Genomic DNA, 20,238 nt, shown 5'->3' on the forward strand with positions numbered 1-20,238 from the left:
CTGGAAGTATAATAAACACATCTTGTGCATTTGACATGACCAGCACAACTATATGATTTCAATAAAAAAAATTGCAATAATAAACCAACTTCATCAGTTTCAGAAATAATACGTATGTTTTTTTACCACATATGCAGTGTTATGAAGTTGATATATAACACCATTTTTACCGGAACATGTTTGCCTTTTTTTTTTGTGTTCAAATACATGAACATTACCATGTAATTTCAGACACTAGGATCACAAAAAATATGGATGTTCTATTACAGTTTATACAATTTTCTGAAGGCCAACAAACACATATTGTGTATTTGACATGACCAGAACAACTACTAGCCTCCAATCTAAAAAAAATCCAAAATAAAAACAACTTTATTAGTTTACAGAGATAATATCTATGTTCTTTTACCAAATACGCAGTATTTTGAAGTTGATAAAAACACCATACGTATCGGTAAAAAAATGCAATTAAGATCAGATTGAATAGGACATACATTTTATAGCATGAATTTCAGCAATACTACAACATCTGTCAATAGAAGTTTTTGACACAAGTGTTCAGATACTAAAATAAACAATGTATTTCCCTAAGAAAGTTAAATGGATAGGAACGCTAGAAAAATCTATTCACTTCCTTCGAGACTCAAAACTGCATGAACGTCTGTTGTGTCCAAGTTGTCCACAAGTACAGCAAGCATGTCTGTTCTTTCCAAACAATAATTTACTTAAAGGCTTATCACGCCTCTTCTTTGGCCTACCAGGCGGTCTCTTGTATCTTGATGGCAAAACCACATTCTCCAAGATGTATTTGGGAATGTTCCATTCACGCTCGTCGGGTAGAGGATCCACAGGTATATCATATGTCTTCAACACGGTCTCCGGTTTGAACAAATCAGAGCAATAATCATCAGAAAATAGATTTTTCTTCTTAATGACAGCCCATGCATGCAGGCAGGGGATTTCATCTAGTTGAAACATACGACAACTGCAAGTTTTGCTATTCAAATTAAGAATGAATCGCCTTCCTCCATCATGTACTGTGTACACAAATTCGGTTGATGGTTCTACCTGGAAAAATAAAAATTACATGTATTTGTTATTGAACCAATCAGAATTTTGAAATAAATGAACATACGATTAATCAAATACATATCCATTTTCAAATAAGCATATATTAACTTACATTAAAACTAATTGTTCATTTATACCAAATACACATTCATATAATGTGAAATAACACCACAGGTTATTACAAGTACAAGTTTGTCAAATATATTATAACAAGCATTAAACTGAAACATACCTTCATTCGTAGACATAGATACTCGTTGATTGATAGCATCTCCTAAAACTTTTTACCGAGTGTAGTGAACGTGTATGTTCCATTTCTCCGGTTATTGTAATTCCATCTCCCAAACATCTTTCTAACTTCTTCGAGAAAGTTATATATAGGCAGTTCTCTAGCTGCTAGAAGATGTTGGTTAATCCACTCTGCTATGTTAGAAGTCACTGTCCACCATCGGTTAACAGATACATACAATTTAGCCCACTTGTCTCTACCAGCCGATTCCAAATACTCTGCCACGAGCATATCTACCTTTTGAACCTTCCCCATCAACTCATCAAATTCATCCTGCGTGTATACCTTTGCCATGGAATAAAAAACAGGACTCAGCACATCATGGCTCTTCTTGTATTTTTTTACATACATTACCCCACAGATGCCATATACATGCATAATGTGCAACTTTTGGATAAATTCTACAAACAACCTTGTTTATACTTTCATGCCTATCTAATACGATACACATTCTCTCTAATTCCATATGTTTCTATGAAATGCTCGAAAAACCACGTCCAGGATCTATCATTCTCATAATCAATCACACCATATGCTAAGGGAACTATGTTGCCTGGACATACAGTTAAAAATAAAAAATGATAAAATACATTGTGTATTTGTCTAAAACTAAAATGCATATTGAGGTAACAGTTAATATGTATTTTTATGACATACCCGCACCGTCTAATGTGCTTGTTGAGACAAATGTTCCATTGTACGGTGTTTTTAAGTGGCTTCCGTCAACTACCGCAATTGGCCGACAATAATCAAAGCCTTTGATAAATGCATACAATGCTATAAAAACATACAAGAATTCTTTTTTGCGGGTTTTACGCATTTTGATATGTGAACCCGGGTAAGTCTTATCAAAGATGTATAGATATCCAGGTAATCTTTTATAAGATTCAGCCGGTTCACCAATTAAATCTTTCATCGCCTTTTCTTTGGCCCGCCAAGCAACCATGTATGAAACATCCATGCCAAAATCATTTTTGACGTCCTCCGCAATGTCTTTAGGCGTATATTTCCTCTTATGGTTTGCTACTTTTGGTTTGACAATCCCACTTACCAACCGACTTGTAGCTTGGCATTGGGAATAATCATTTTCCTTTAACAGGCATGTATGTTTGTCTTGAAACTCTCTAACTCTAAAGAATCTTGACTTACCTACACTTGACGACTTGAATTTCCAACCACACTCTCCTGATACACACACAAGTATGTAGCTACATAAAAAAACATCAATAAAAAATACATTAGTGTAAAAAACATCAGTACACTTAAATTCTTGTATTTATTGCAAAGGACAGATGAATATGTAAACAAGTTAATCAAATGCAAACCGTGCCAAATACATTGATTATGACTATAAATACATAAAAATTAGTTTTGATTTTACTTCATACTAAACATACACATGTTGAGAAATGCTTCCACTCGTACAAATTAACAAACATACACTGTCACGGTTTAAATACATAACAACACACAGTTAAATTGAAATACATACACAAATGCATATTAGAATACCTTATTGCATTACACCTTTCTGTACGATAGTTGAACCTGTTTGTAATTGCATAAATCACCATCACAGCTTTTAATGTATCTTTATCCTTGTATACTTGATCGACGACAACTACTTTTTGGTTCTTGTCATCAATAAACATACCCTTGTTGTTTTCGAATAACAAATCAGCCTTTCTACAACTTGATGATGCAAAATCACGGGAACCAACTGTTTCCATTACATTCGTTTGATTCGTATATCCGATTTGCAAATAATCACCTTCAACACAACTCTCACCTGATATACATATCTCCATGCTTCTATCAGTTGTAATTATACATAATGGGTACATTGGTAACGCTTTGTTCTCTTTCTTCAATTCCACATACACCCTAACACCCATATCATTGGGAATTTCCATTGGAATATCATCACATTCAACCATGTATTTTATGTTTATGTTTTTCCTCTGCTTGTCCAAATTCAATTGGGTTGCAACTGTTTGTAACAATTCCTCATACGTCGAATACTCCTTGAAAGTCACAACATCAATTTTGTAATTGACGTATTTATTATCGTCGTTCCAAATGCCAGAGTGTCTAATCAACGATGAAATATTGACCATTTTATATATGCCTAAAAAATTCCTTGAATCAATGTCTCAACATAAAACCTATAATATATATGCCTAAAAAATTAAGAAAAATCAGTTCGAACAAACATTCACGTTCAAATTTGAACAATTTATACAAATTATATTTACAATTAACTAAAAATCCAAATACAACATACACATGTTGAATTACACTTCAGAAATACATAGTTTAGCTGATCATTCACTATATTATACCATTTATATTCAGAACAATAATTTATGAACTGGATTTTTTTTTATTTCGAACCATTCATGTACATTAAAATACTTTCAACCGTAATTTTCAAGAGCATTATTCATTCAAAAAAATGCTTACAGTGATTTTACATCATTATTTTCGAATATAAGTTATAAAGATACAAATAAAAAAAATCAGAAGAATAAAACAACTTCGACATTATGATCCAAGAAAATAATTGAAATCACATAAATACAACTTGAATAGACGAGTTTTGTGAAATCAAAACTGTGTATTTGCACGAATTACCTGATGATTGATCGTGTTTTTTTGTTAATGTATCTTCAGAGCTGTTGAAGATTAAATTTGAAATTTGAGCTTTTACGTTTGAATGTTGAAGAATGCATAGAAGAAGAGAAACGTGTAAGGAAAGAGAATATTACAGCTGGTTTTGTGGAAAAGAGGGTAAATAATATATTAATATCTAATTTAATACCACCACCGTTACAGGCTAAAATCAAGAAACCTATTTTTTTTACCGCATCCTCATGTATTTGCTGGCAACAAATACACGCGAAAACAGACACAATTCGGCCAGAAATTAGCTACAAACGGTAAAATTTAAAAGGGTGGCTACAAATGATAAGAAGCTACAATAAGGTAGTCATTTTGTTAATTTTACCTATTATAAATTTCTTTGTACTCATATAGTAAAAGTTCGGTTAAACCGAAGTACCGAAACCCCATAACCTAACACTGAAATTCTAGGAAAAAAAGAACTGTAATCAAACCAAAAAAACAAATTAATTTGGTTCGCTCTGATTTTTCAGTTTCGGTATTTATGCCCAGCCCTAGCTATATTGTTCTCTTTTTACCTACAATAACCTATATATAGTTGTATATATTTACTAGACGGAGTATGCCCGTGTTACGCACGGGCCCAATATTTTAGATTATATAGTGTATCTATGTGTATGTAGTTGTGTACAATTGTAAAGATTTATGTATTGGATAGTGATAGTATATATATATATATATATATATATATATATATATATATATATATATATATATATATTATACTGCTAATAAACATACCTAAATTTGCATTGTCGATGCATATAAACATTAATACATATACTGATATACACAAATGTTATTTGTTTATTAAGTGAAATTATGTGACCATGATAAAATAGTGAAAAGTAAAAGCAGTGTAAAAGTGACACGTGGCCAAAAACATAATTAATACCTGCCACTTGAAAGGACATCATCTGTTCTGATGCAATTTTTATGAGCAGGGGCAAAATAGGGAAAGTACGAATATATTTAATACTAAGCTACAGTAAGTGTCACGCCCCAAAACCCACCCTAAACGTAACCGACATCCGACGTCATGAACAACATCAGAAGAACCTAAACAACACAATAACAATACTTGAACCCGCCAGGTTCAATATTCGCCTCCAACAGTTTATAAAATAAAGGTAAACAAATCATGCATATAAGAATTAAATCAGCGGAAGTCTTTAGTTATCTATACTTGTCAAACATGACAACGTGCCCAAAAGTTAATCAATTACTCAATAACTACCCACAAATGTATACTAGGGAGCTTCTAAGATAAAGGAATAATAGTCTGACTCATCGGGACGCAGCCCGGACAACTAATGTAATAAATAAACAAATCAATAGGGTGTCCCACGAATGAATGTGTGGGCTCACCAAATTAGCCGCAACAGCAAATCCTTCCTAAGCACCGGGAGTATCAAGAACCTGCTCTTCTCCGTTACCTAACATACCATAAAAAACAACAATGGTATTCCTGAGTACTTCATACTCAGTGAGTGCCTCAGGACAATGAATAATACGAAAATAAAGTAAAATAATACATGAAGAAATCAGTCTTGAAAATCATATGAAACCAACGTAAGAACAGTTATTCAGTCTATGTATCTCAATAGTAAGTATCAAAACCCATTTATAAAGCCTCTTGTCAAGTTACAACTTCAAATATGCCCTTTTAATCAATTAAGATAGTCATCAACAATTCCATAAGAGAATAAGAATGTCACACATGCCAATACAGGCCCAAAAATCAAGCATATCGCGCATAGCGCACCACACCGGAACATATAATTCTCGGTGGCTATCCTTCCTCCCGAATAGCTAGGCATAAATCACACCAGACTATGTAGTACACGGTGGCTATCCTTCCTCCCGAATAGCTAGGCATAAATCACACCCCGGGTAGCGAACCCAGCGGTGGCCACTCTTCCTCCAGAATGGCTAGGCAATGACACACTAGGATCCATAGTGGCTACCCTTCCTCCCGAGTAGCTAGGCCAAACACAACAATATAGTTCATAGCATAGAAGCCGATTCACAAATTGTCTCACAACAGTCACCCCATATATAACATTAAAGTTCATTATGCCATATCAAAAGAATAAGTCATTCCAATCAATGTTTGAAAACGTACAACTTCTTTACAAAGATTTCCATGTCCCCATTTCACCAATGAGAATTTCATTACCAACTCTTAACTAGCATTACTAAGCATCTCACATAGAGGAAAACATTCATAATATCTACTACATATATAGGGTTTGTTACAATCTAGGTTTAATGTGGGTTTGTCCCCTCACACACATTAACCACCATTTAGACATGAACTAGGGTTCAAGAAACATGAAAAGATTGTTTTTCCTTTCATTCATTAAAGAATCTTGAATAAAATTTATAGTTCCAACAATATTTTCAAAGAGTGATTTTCATTCAAAATAAGTTTTTAAAAGAGAGACATACATTAGGGTTTTGTATGAGAAGTTCACCCTTTTTATTCAATAAAGAACTTTCAAGAAAAGAAGTCATGCATTCCCAAAATAAGATTTTCAAAAGAGACATACCTTAATTTGTTAAACAAGGTTTAACAAATCACTTTTCTAATGAAGAACACCCAAACCCTAGCTTGAATCACTTTGGGAAGAATTATGTTGCAAACCCTAGGTTTTGGTCACAAAAATCATGTTAAGAATCATGGGTTTGATGTTAGAATGATTTAGTTATGTTAAGGATGCCTTTACCTTTGATTTGAAGACTTGGGGGGGGATGATTTTCGTCCTTAGAGTTGTTTTGGAAGTGGAGGAATAAATAAAACAAAGGTCTTATTTATATTTTTCTGGTGAAAACGGGCCAAAGGACGCCTCTGAAGGGCGGACCGTCCTTCGTGTTACGGACCGTCCTTTGGACCGTCCCTTAGTGGAAATTTCCAGAGAGTTTCTGGAAATTTTTGAGACGTTACGGACACGTAACACAGGCAAAATTTCCAGCGAAGACAGGCTTCAGTAAAACGAGCATAACTTTTTGTACGTAACATTGCTTGGGCTGGGCGACCTACCGTTGGAAATCTATTTCAAAGAGCTACAACTTTTATGCAGGAAGTTTTTCCAAATTCGCAACACATTTTCATGAAAATCGCCCAGAAGACAGACCTACCAAAACTTAGGCGAATTTAAGAGCCCTTAAGAACTTCACTAGTTGGTTTGACTTCAAAACGACCATCCTCCACCCGAATTCATCAAGAATTGATTCATATAAATAAAATATCATCTTAACACTAGATTTTTATATATTCACACCTAGTTCAAGTTTCTGGGGTGTTACAGTAAGATTCTACTTTTAACTAATGGAATTATTCAATGGCAAGTGCTTTGACCAAATTGCCCTTAGTCGACGATCCACTTTTTTAACCCATGCTTTTATATAGTTTAGTTTTAAAAAAGGGAATTTGTCTATTACAAATTAAAAACTAAAAAAATGGAAGAAATTGCATGAATTGTCCTTCAAATGTGATAGTATTCAATTTTTGCATTTAGCAATTAATTTTAGAATAATTTCAATAATATACATTCCAGCATAAAATATTATATCCACGTAGTTATATTTTTAATTTACATCTGTATAGCCAATTTTTTTTTACAATAGTGTTTATACACACGATATACAACATTATACACTTACTGTAAATAATGTGTCGATCTTATATAAAAGTGTATAAAAAGGGTTAATTATTTTGGGTAATATTAAAAATAAGAGTCATTTCAAGTAAATATTTTTTCCAAATAGACATAGGCTGTTATTTTTCCTAAATTTTATGCCTAGTGGCCATAAGTTTTTAATGGTGCGGAGCATAACTTGTGAGATATTATAATGCAGAAATATAAATTTAACTTCTTTAGCGATTTTTGTGTTCAATTTAAATCGTTATTTCTTTTTACCTGAATTTCTCTTCTTTAAATTTTCTCTAAGGTACCTTTACCATTTTCTGAACTTATTATCATTATTTAAATGTCCTGTTTTTTTTTCTTCTTCACGTGGATCCCATTTTTTATTTTATTTTTACAATTATCTCCTAATTCTTCATGTGGATCCCACCTTAATTTTTTTAATCTCTATTATTATGGAAGAGTGGGCCCCACCTTAATTTTATTTATTTATACTATTATAGAAAACTGGGCCCTAATTTTTTTATTTTTTTTTAATTTCTACTATTATAGAAGAGTGGGCCCCACCTTTTTTTGTTTTTTTACAATTTTTCTACTATTAAAGAAGATTGGGGCCCACCCTTTTTTTTTTAAAGAGTGACTGACGACGAAGCATGGGTTTACCCATGCTTCTAACTTTAAGAGTGACTGACGACGATATATAGTAGAAAAAAAAAGGTTAATGACTTACTTTAAACACAACTAACACAATAATGTTCAAACCTACAAAATGAAAATTATAAAACGGATCCCATAAACGTAGGAGCAAGGTCAATGTGTATTCTACCCTTCCCAGATTTCACTTGTGAGACTATACTAAGTATATTGTTGTTGATTTACAGAGTCGAATAAGTGATGAGTTTTTTTTGGAGTTATGCATCGCTCTTTTCTATATTACTAGATGATGAATGCCCGTTCCATGACTTGTTTAGAAATTATTTTTCTTTTTAGTCTGTCTAAAAAAGAATGATATATTTTTATGTTTAGAAATCTTTTAACTTGAAAGTTCCCCTTTTACCTTTAATGAAATGATTTAAATTCACACAAATATCTATGACTTGTTTTAGACCACAAGTTTCAAAGATCTTTCCTTTCTTTTTTAAACTTCGTGCCTAGTCAAACTATGTCATATAAATTAGGACAGAGAGAGTACATTTTAGTAATATAATTATGGAATTTTTATTATAGAAAGTATTATAATTCAATTAATTGAAAATATCAATAAATTATTTTACTTAGTCCGCTTCTCCCATATTTGACTTTCCTGGTTTGGTTCTCCAATTGGAAGATTTGAAATACACCTTCTCCTACCGAGTTTCATGCAATCACCTCTTTTTACTCAACAACACTGAAAAACGCTTTCATGTGTTAGCATCCGTTGTTGTTTTAAATTTTTAAGTATAGACCAACTTTATCATTTTAGGAAAATATGTGTATACATTTCTTGACAGTTTATATTTCGTCTTCTTGATGTTATTCCTCATTATTTGTGTGAGACGTATGTGTGTAAAATTAGTGCATTTTTATCCTTAACCAAAATTATAAGTTTTAAATCTTTTGGTTTTATGACTTCTTTAGCTGTTTTTGTGTTCAATTTAAATCGTTATTTCTTTTTTCCTGAATTTCTCTTCTTTAAATTTTCTCTAAGCGTATCTTTACCATTTTCTAAACTTATTATCATTATTTAAATGTCCTTTTTTTTTTTTGCAATTGTCTCCTACTTCTTCACGTGGACCCCACCTTATTTTTTTCAAATTGTCTCATAATTTTTCACGTAGACCCCACCTTAATTTTTTTTAAATTATTTTAATAACTATATTAGAAGAGTGGATGGTTGATGACCAAACTCACTCTTCTAATATAGTAGAAACTAGTGACATTTGGCCCGTGCTAAGTCCGGGCCCAAACCAATATTAAGAGTTAAATTTGCATCCCAATTTGCAATCTCTTTTAGTCCGTTCTTTTTGGCATTAAGTTATTGAAAAAATAGTTCAACGTTTTTGCAAATTCTTAAAAATAAAATCACAATTTGAGAGTTAAAGAAGAACAATTTTCTTATTCTAGAGTTTCTTTTTGTTTTCAAATAAATGCATGATATAAAAACACCTCTTCTTTTTATTTTAATGAAAGTTTTTTAGAGTATACACTTCAATAACTCAAATTGAGTTTGACTATATGTTGGATTAGTTTGCTTAATTTTGTGAATTAAATCAACATATATTGACCAACCAACTTATCATAGAAAGATATTTTGATATTCAAGAAATGCTAAAATAATTTTCAACATCACATAAGTAAAGATACTATGATTTGTTAATAGCGGAGAAGTGACAGACAGATACATGCAACATGTGCAACAAAACGTTACATCAGTTAGCAGGAAACTACAGATGAAGCTTATCATTATTTACAAATTCTCTTCTTTATTTTCTTTAATGTTTTGGGTATTCCACCTTTGTTGCAATTATATTTTAACTAACTTTGAAGCTCAAAACAAAGTATGTCGGTTCATTCTCTTGTTTAGACATTCCTAGAAGAAAAATAAATGCAAGCGTCGATTTCAAGCTGAAAGTAATAAATAACGTAAAACTACTATCCTCAAACCATTACTGATAGCAAGCTCCCCATATAAGAATTCGACAGATTGGTCATGAGAATGCCTAAAGTCCAAAACCTCTCGAGAAATGTCATAATCAATGGTAGTACGAGTCTATAGTATTGATTCAGCAAATAACATTCCAAATTCTGTTTTAATTAACCCATCCCATAAGATGGAATCATCAAACACTGAATATGTGCAATGTCAAATGTGTCTTGATGTCTTAATACATTTATTATATCATAATGCAACATGTGGAAGTCCATGAAAAATAAAAAGCTAATAAGTCTTATACTCTTTTCTTTAACTTGAAAAAGTAAACCTATATTGAATGCAATTCCATAACGTTTATTGTAACTTAATATTTACAAATAGTTATTCTCAATTATTAATAATATAGTAACACGTTTTCATAATACCACGTGAAATTATGTATCCAAGGAAAGTGGAACTTAGCTAATAATTAGTATATTAGTTTTTAATATTGATATTATTTTATGTATAATATTTATTTTTTTGGGCTTTTATTAGCTAGTGGGATCATCAGAAATGGAGTAAAAGTTGTGATGGCACTTTTAATAATTTTTCAAAAGATATTCAGGAAGATTTTAGATTAATATACAATTCCGGTTTGATTAAATTACCCAAAAAATCTCATATATGATGCAACGTACTTCTTTTGTCCCAATTTATATTGTACTTTTCGTTTTTCAAGATTTAAACTATATAAATTTTGACCAACATTTTAAAACGTATTTATTGATTATATTGATATGATAAGAGTTGCAACTTGTTGTATTTAATTCAATTTAACTTAAAATAAAATCAAATCGACTCTAGATAATAAAAAGTATCACATAAATTGAGATAAAGTTATCACGTGATATTATTGAGAAAAACTTTAAAAAGAAATAAGTAGCACGAGAGGAGTTGGAGATTGTAATATGAGTCTTACAAAATGTCTCAAAAGTTGCTTTTATTTAAAAAATTACATGGTAGCAATTGAAGTAATATGAAATTAACTCAAGGGCAAAATAAAATGGGAGAATAAATCTAAAAGTTGGACAACACATGTCAAGCTTTCAACCGGGGATGCAAGTTTCTGAGGACGACAAGACCCAACATTCTCATTTCTACTAGATGACCTATGCCCGTACTGCGCACGGGCCCAACACTTCGGATTATAGTGTATCTATGTGTATGTAGTTATCTTTGAATAGTGATTATATATATATATATATATATATATATATATATATATATATATATATATATATATTATGTTCAAAACACGATTAATATAACATTATAGTTTGTGTTTTGTATCTAAAATTTTATTATATTAATGTTTGCTACGAATACAAAATCCGCAAATTTATTAATATTTTTTAAAAGAAAAGAGTTGTTTAAAAGGAAACCATTTTCCTTTTTTTGAAATAAAATAATAGTAATATTTAAGCATCAATTGATACTTTCAATTTTAATTTGATTAATTTAAAAGTGTAAAATACTTATTATTTTTTATCAAATTTGGATTTGGATAATTCTAATTCAAATTATTAAATTACCTTTACATGTTTAAAACGAAACAAAGTAGAAATTGATTTTCTATTTAAAAGAATGTAAATATTCTCGCTTTAGCTCATTTGACTTAATGAGATACTTTGGAAATTACATGAATATTGTTTGATTTTTTAATATGGAGTGCATCTTTTTTTGGACATTATTAATTTGCACTATTATTTTGCACATATATATATATACACACACTATGTTCAAAACAAGATTAATATAACATTGTAGTTTGTACTCCGTATCTAAAATTTTATTATATTAGTGTTTACTACGAATACAAAGTCTGCACTTTTTTTTTGACATTATTTATTTTTTTAATATGGGGTTCATTTTTTTTTAATATTGCTTGATTTTATTAATATGGGGTTTACTTTTTTTTTTTTATATTGCTTGATGTCGTTTAATATGGGGTTCACCCTTTAAGGGGTGCACTTTTTTTTTTAATATTATTAGTTTGTATTATTTTTATGCATATAATATATATACATATACTATGTTCAAAACACAATTAATATAATATTATAGTTTGTGCTCCGTATCTAAAATTTTATTATATTAGTGTTTGCTCCGAATACAAAGTCTGCACTTTTTTTTTAACATTATATTTTTTTTAATAAGGGGTTCACTTTTTTTTATATTGCTTGATTTTGTTAATATGGAGTCCACCTTTTTTTTTCCCCGTGAGTTTGGAGATGGTGGGTTCCACTTAATTTACTTCCCTTTTTTTTTTAATATTGGTTGGCGTTTTTTTTCTTTTATTTTTTAATATTGGTTGGTCTTTAATATGGGGATCACACTTTTTTTTTAAAATGCTTAATTGGTTGGTATTTTTTTTTTATTTTTTAATATTGGTTGGTGTTTAATATGGGGACCACACTTTTTTTTTAAAATGCTTAACGGACGACGAAGCATGAGACCATTTTACTTGTCACGTTATTTTTTACACAATTTTTTAAGGAAACGTCAATTAGAATTATAATTTCACTAATTTACCTTATTAATTATTTGATCTCCATTTAATATTATTTTTCCTTTTATGACATTAATCTTTTTTCACATTTATTAGAGTAAGGAAAAAAATGAAAAAGTAATTAAATTTTATCTTATTTTAATATATAAGTATTTTAAGTATGTTGTTATACAATAATTTCATTTGCTCTCACTAATGGGTTGATACGCATGTGGCAATAAATCCATCATTATTGATTTAATTGTTTGATTTTCTAAGCACTTTTATATTTTAAGTATGTTGCTGTACAATAATTTCATTTGCTCCCTCTAATGGATTGATACGCATGTGGTAATGAATCCATCATTATGGATTTAATTTTTTGATTTTCTAAGCACTTTTTTTTAACATTATTTGTTTTTTTAATATGGAATTCACATTTTTTTTAATATTGCTTGATTTTGTTAATATGGGATCCACTTTGTTTACCCCCATGAGTTTGAATGTGGTGGGTTCTACTTTTTTTCCCATGAGTTTGCATGTGCCGGGTTCTATTTTTTTTTTTTTTATGTTGTTGTACAATAATTTCATTTACTCCCGCTAATAGGTTGATACGCATATGACAATAAATTCATCATTATTGATTTAATTGTTTGATTTTCTAAGCACTTTTTTTTAACATTGTTTGTTTTTTTAATATGGAATTCACTTTTTTTTTTAATATTGCTTGATTTTGTTAATATGAGATCCACTTTTTTTTCCCCCATGAGTTTGAATGTGGTGGATTCTCCTTAATGGTTGGTGTTTAATATGAGGCCCATAATTTTTTTTTAATATGAGTTATTGATTATTGATTTAATTGTTTGTTTTTCTAAGCATTTTTTTTTAACATTGTTTGTTTTTTTAATATTGTTTGATTTTGTTAATATGAGGTCCACTTTTTTTCCCCATGAGTTTGAATGTGATGGGTTCTACTTTTTTTTTTTTTATTACTGGTTGGTGTTTAATATGGGGTCCACAATTTTTTTTTAATATGAGTTATTGTTTAATATATATGGTCACAATTTTGTTTTTAATATGAGTTGTTGTTTTTTTTTTAATAATAAATAATATATGAGCCCATCATTTTTTTAATAATAAATAATATATGGGCCCACCATTTATTTAATATATATGAGTCCGGTTGGGCCCACAAACGTATGACGAAAGGGGAGCCCAACCGGCTCTTCTATATAGTGTAAATAAATATAGAGTAGTAATATGTATACTAACGTAACCTCAATACATCATCTTACTGGTGATCAATTAGGACTTTCGTTTACATTCAGAAGTCATAACCCACCACTATATTTTAGAACGGATCAGATATGATAGGTCGGCCCAGTTCAAACAGTGATAACTAGATAAAGATCGTTGGTTCAAACTTCAAAACCCCGGTAGCCCATACTGCTGGTTACTTCCAAAATAGGAAAGACTTCCCATAAACACATCCTATATTTTTTAAATTATAATATCTCGGGACCTCCTGAATTTGGCATTATTTATTCGGTGCATATTTGAACACATTTTTAATGGTTTACAAATATCTTGAATCTGTTGTAACTTTGATATTAGCGGAAATCAGAACATTTTCCTTATTCCACCCTGCAATAGTATAGCCAAGGAGGCCAATCATTGTACCAAACCAGCAGGCTATGATCTTGGACAAATTGTAATTAATCTCTATCCACTGTTAAACAAATTCAAGCATCAACACTACTACAAATGGAGAAGTCATAACCCGCCACTGGAGAGTGAAGAAAAGATTAGTTTTGGGAATAGAAATAAAGAGTGAAGAAAGATGTAGGATTTGGGAAAAAGAATTACAAGCGTCACTTCCATCTATAACGTGTTCTTGTCTTTTACCCATTGTATAATGGATGGAAAAAGAGTTATGAGCTTTATCCGGTGGATTTGGCTAGATATTGATATTACATTGCTCTTAGAGTTTAAATCGGATAAGTTTGTGCAAAGTAGTGTCAAATATTTGTCCTTTTTTTTTTTTTTAATAATTAAGAAGTATCTTCATGGTTGATATAGTCTATTCATCTCCTCCTCAAGAGAGAAAGATTGGGTCCTCAGAACTTTCTCCTTCTTCTTCTAAATTTTGAATATCACTGCTGTGAAGTGTGTCTTGGTATGTATTGGAGGTGGTATTGTTTTTCTCTAATACTACCTCATTGTAACTATGTTTTGGAGTTTGGTCCCTTCGTCCGGTGGTTCCGGTGATAGTGAGGATGCAGTTTCCATTGTTGGGCTATGGATTTTGGTCATGGGAGGAGTGTAGTTTCAGAGATTGGTTAAAGTTTCTCTCTCATCCCCTTTCTTATTTATTTTCTAGTTGCCACATAGTGTAGATATCCCTTTAAATTAAAGACCAACTTTATATGGACTAACTCTATTTAGTTGGACTCCAAAAGAAGAGCCATCTCGCAATCCCAAAGTCCAAATGACTATTAATCTATGTTAAAGCCCATGTCGATGACACATATCAAATTGGTGGCGCCAAATTAAATGAAGTATAGCCAGTGGATTACTCATACCATCTGTCAAGCTACTTGACATGTCAAGTCAAATCAACTTTTCAATACAAGCTCGTTAAGTGTTAACACATTCTAGTTAATTAAATGAAAATTTATCATAAGATAAATAAGGTTAGTTTGTAATTCTAAAGAACCAATCAAATAGAAGCAAATGAGTTGGCTTTATCATAACTCATCTATTCTACCACTCTAAGAGCCCGTTTGGATTGGCTTACAGCTTAAAGCTGTTTGCAGCTTATAAGCTGAAAAAAATAAGTTGGGGTAGTCCAACTTATTTTTTTTGGCTTATAAGCTGTTTTCAGCTTATAAGCTGCTTTAGATAAACTAAGTCAAATGGATTCAATTATTTTTTTGAGCTTATTTTAAGCATAAAATGACTTTAAGCTGGTCAGCCAAACACTCAAAAAAGCTGAAAACAACTTATAAGCCAACTTATAAGCCAATCCAAACGGGCTCTAAATAAGGAGCTCCTTTAAGGCCAAGAGACACCAGAAGCAAGCAAGCTGAAAGAGAGTTGGATAAGCTCTCAAGAAAAACATTCATAGTCTTTCCCTACATATTCAGGTTTCATCCGCGATCAAATTTGAGGACAAAGTTCAAGTCAATATTCTAAACTGACTATTAAAATTTTCTGTTTGTGATAGTTGAATCTCAAATTCAAGTTCACGACGATCATCAAATTGTTTGTGATACATATCAAATCCAATCCAAGATCAAGATCTTTGATTCAAATTCAAAACCTATCAAGTCAAGATCAATCTTTCGTGCCCTTGAATCGACGTTTGTGATTCGTGAGGAGAAGACTTAGAGGACCATATCTTCTTAGGTATGATATATATATATATATATATATATATATATATATATACACACACACAATAGATATCGTAACTCTTGTCGTTTTTTAAATCCAAATATCATATTATTGCACAAATTGTTGTCTTTATTATTTGTAGGTGAAAAAAATTGTATTTACAACCACTACTATTTTAGCGTTATATTACTAAAACACAACAAGGACCAATAGTTTATTGTCCCTCTGAAATTGGTTAGCTATTTGAGGGAATAGAAATATCGATAGGTCTAATACCATCAGTTAGTTTGAATCCATATGTAATATAAAATTAGGTATAGATAAGGTGATGTGACACCCCTCTATGGCCTAGAATACCATTTATCTTTTTTCTCACTTTAAAATCAATGTATTATATATCAGATAGCCAAAAACTCACTCTCTTAATTCTACTAATTACACCTCTTAATTCTCTTAATTACATCTTTTCCTCTACCTCTCAACTGTTGTGAATGTTTTAAAAAATTATACATTTGAACCATTCAAATGCTTTTTCCTCATTCTGAAAGCAAGAGGGACAATTAACATTTAATTTCCTATAATTAGCATTTATCAATACATATTATAACTGATAATATCAATACAACATGGGCAATTAGCTAACCAGCAGAAATAGTGAGCTACGTAATCCTCCTAATTAATTAGCCTCGTGCCTTCTAGTTTTCCCTTGGACTCTATTTAGCAATGTTAAAAGCAATTTCGTCTAGGTAACATCTCCTTCGACTATACTCTCTCTCTCTCAATTCTTTTCTCTTAATTTTTTCTTACCCATTTTACGTTATTTAATTAATTAAAATGTGGGTGTCATATTTTGGTTTGATTCTTTTTATGGTGTTCTTTATTTTTAATTTCTGATGATCTTTTTATAGAGCTTTTAGTTACAATGTATTGTACAAAACCAAAAGAATCATTTGAAGTCTTTAATCTTGGCAAAAGAATAAAATTTCATAGGTATTGATTTCAACTATTTTTCATTTTGGTACCTCTTTTGTGATGTATTATTTTTAAGTATTTGTTTGAGAATTTTGATTTATTTAATTATATGATAATTTTGATTAAAATAATACTCAGTAGTTAATATGTTGTTAGAAACATCATTTGGGTTACATGCGACTCGATTGCACTTGCAAAAATGAAAATGTGTCACGTGACGTGAGGAGAGATTCTTCAGAATGACAATCTTGCATTGTATGATGAAGAACAAAAATATATCAAAAGTTAAGAAGAATTACTTATATATCTATATCTATATATAGTATAAAGCTATGCAAACAATCTCTCAAATGAGTTTTTCATCAATATTCAAGTTAGTGCAAATGAAAGACTAAGTGTCTAAGAGTGATGTGAAATATCTCTTTAGCCAAAAACACAACTATCCTTTTTCTCCCTTTTTTGTCCGTTTCTCTATTTTCCTCATTTATATGCTAAGTAAAAATAATCATATAACTCTCTTAATTATGTTAAATGTGCTTGATGGATATAAATTATTCATGTAATTTCAGTATAAAAGTATAATATTTTAAAATAAAAATATGGATAATTTATATCATCTTCTCGCACTTTTCTAACAAAATTTGCAGGAAAAAAAATACATGGAAAAAGAGAAGAAACAAGAAATAAAAGTCCAGGAAGGAGGATGTATCCATGACAACTTCACAAAAAACTACACAAAGTCAAGAGATACAAAGTTATGGCAAATTGTTACCAAGATTTCATGACAAATTTTCATGTCAATTTCTCACCAAGATTGCATGATAAATTGCCATGTCAAATTCTCATCAAGGATATACTATTATATTGATATTCTCTTGCAATTTCTCACCAAATCTTTGTAGGAATTCTCCTATAAATAGGCACAGTTTATAGAAGAAAAAGAACCCATCTTTCATCATATTTGCATCCAATAGTGAAGAGGACACAAGAGCTAGTCTTGGTGTCTCTCTTGGCTCTTTCTTGTAGTAAAAAATATTATCTTAGTCTTTATTTCTATTTAGTTTTCTACTCCATAATGGGTAAGTTTCGTTGGTTGGGATACTAGATGAAACTTGATGGAGTTATTATACATCTTTATTTTATTATCTTCTTATGTTGGGATTTTCTATTTATCATCTTTATACACCAAGGTATTTGATATTAATTATATCTATTATTGGATTTAATTATATCTCTTTACAAAAATCCTTATCTTGTTAATTTATTTCTTATTCGGGAGAAGAGAACGATTTAAACAAGTTTATTGATTTAAATGATCTTTATCTTATTTCTTTTAGTCCTAATTCTCGTAGAGGGATTAACTCAAATAAGGTTATTGATTGAAATGATCTTTAATTATCTTATTTCTTTCAGTCCTAATTCTCACGGGGGGATTGACTCAAATAAGTTTATTGATTTAAGGGTTCTTTGTCTTATCTTTCATTCCTAATTCTCACGGAGGGATTGACTCAAATAAGTTTATTGATTTAGCAAAAGCTAATCGAAAGAGGCTTTTGTTTATTTGTTGTAATCATCTAAGATAATTCTTGTTTGAAGCCATTACTTTAATTAGTTAACTACACTAATTACTTTAATTAGTTAACTACACTTTCAAGACTTTTGAACAACTCTCTTTTCATCAATTTGATCTTCTCAAATAGTAACAAAAATAATACAAATCTGTAGCCTAGGTGGTTACAATCTCTGTGGGACGATATCTTAAACTTTATTATAATTTAACAGAGTACGAGTAGAAAATACCTATGCACATTGATCTCGTCAGTGCTTAACATTTTCCCCTCCAACGATGAATGAAACATTGCATAACCTGGTGAGTATAGGAAAACGAAAACAATATTTAAGTCTTTCCAATAATTAGCCATATTCAGAGCACCAATTTCAATATCCATAAACCCATGCTTACAAAGGAATTAATGAATTACGGTACAAGTTTTTAATTGTAATAAACCAATATATTAATAATAAGTTATGGAAATGAAAAGTTGTGAATTATGAAGGCTGCTATATAACAATCCGTGGGTAGTAATTTATTGCATCCAAGAAATCCTCAGACCCAAATAATAAAGATTTCATTAGAGAAAAGAGAGACACCAACCATAGGGAGCACTAAATTTTCTTGAACGTTTGCTACTTGATGATAAATTTAAACATGATTATTAGATAATTAACTATCGATTTGTAGTATTGTTATTCTCTCAATATCTTTCGACTTATGTAATTATCTTACTTTTTCATGTGAAAAGGTATGCAACATTTTATTCGGATTTGTTTTTCTATTACTTTTTTTATATGTATAATGTACTTTTCCTTATAAATTTGTTTTTTTTTTGTTCTTCTGCATGTCTCACATTTTTTTTTTGGTATTAAAAGTATTTTACATCTTTACAACTAAATTTATATTAAAAAAGATTCTCGCGGACAAATTAACTAGTTATAATAAAAAGAAAAGTAAGTAAGTTTGAAGAGGTAATGACACTTAATTATGAGCACCCAAAAAAGAAAGAGGACAAAGACTTCTATTTATTACAAAATAGAGTGACAAAAAAAAAAGGAATTTTAAAAGGAAAAAAAGCGCTCGGTGACGCTAGTTTTGGTGAAGGGACGAAGATTGACCGATGACATAAAGTGTTTGGACAAAATTGATAAAATAAAAGACAAAAAAGAACCGGTCAACGTTCATTGGAAATTACTCATCTCAAAAAATAAATAAAATAATTAATGATAGAAGTCATTTTCCAACAAAATATTTTCAATTAGGAGGTTGTTCCGATCGATAAACATCAAATGCTAAAAATTACTTTTTTTAAATTTTGTAACCGAATTCATGAATGTTATATAACTAAAAAAATAATAATCACATATCATAACAACAAATAATATTTAACTAAAAATAATCAGCTAATACGTTTGATATAAAAAAAATAAATATAAATTGAGGTGAAACGTGAAATAATTC

General features: G+C 30.4%; 1 protein-coding gene across 1 annotated transcript; it reads right to left on the reverse strand.

Annotated features, from left to right (window-relative positions):
• Positions 1 to 627: 627 nt before the first annotated feature.
• Positions 628 to 3,477, reverse strand: LOC132631395 (uncharacterized). The gene is made up of 5 exons (XM_060346971.1): positions 2,873 to 3,477; positions 2,018 to 2,568; positions 1,810 to 1,913; positions 1,430 to 1,645; positions 628 to 1,068 (listed from the first exon to the last, which is right to left on the reverse strand). The coding sequence occupies exons 1-5, from the start codon at positions 3,475 to 3,477 to the stop codon at positions 628 to 630; spliced, it is 1,917 nt and encodes a 638-aa protein (XP_060202954.1).
• Between the last annotated feature and the right edge of the window lie 16,761 nt (positions 3,478 to 20,238).

Source organism: Lycium barbarum, chromosome 3 (assembly GCF_019175385.1).
Source record: "Lycium barbarum isolate Lr01 chromosome 3, ASM1917538v2, whole genome shotgun sequence".
Taxonomy (NCBI): domain Eukaryota; kingdom Viridiplantae; phylum Streptophyta; class Magnoliopsida; order Solanales; family Solanaceae; genus Lycium; species Lycium barbarum.

Excerpts from the sequence above, each read along its gene's own strand:
- LOC132631395 (XM_060346971.1), bottom strand. The coding sequence starts at position 3,477 with ATGGTCAATATTTCATCGTTGATTAGACACTCTGGCATTTGGAACGAC. Across the intron at positions 1,914-2,017 it reads AAGCACATTAGACGGTGCGG|GCAACATAGTTCCCTTAGCA; the intron begins GTATGTCATAAA and ends CTGTATGTCCAG. Across the intron at positions 1,646-1,809 it reads CATATGGAATTAGAGAGAAT|GTATACACGCAGGATGAATT; the intron begins GTGTATCGTATT and ends TCCATGGCAAAG.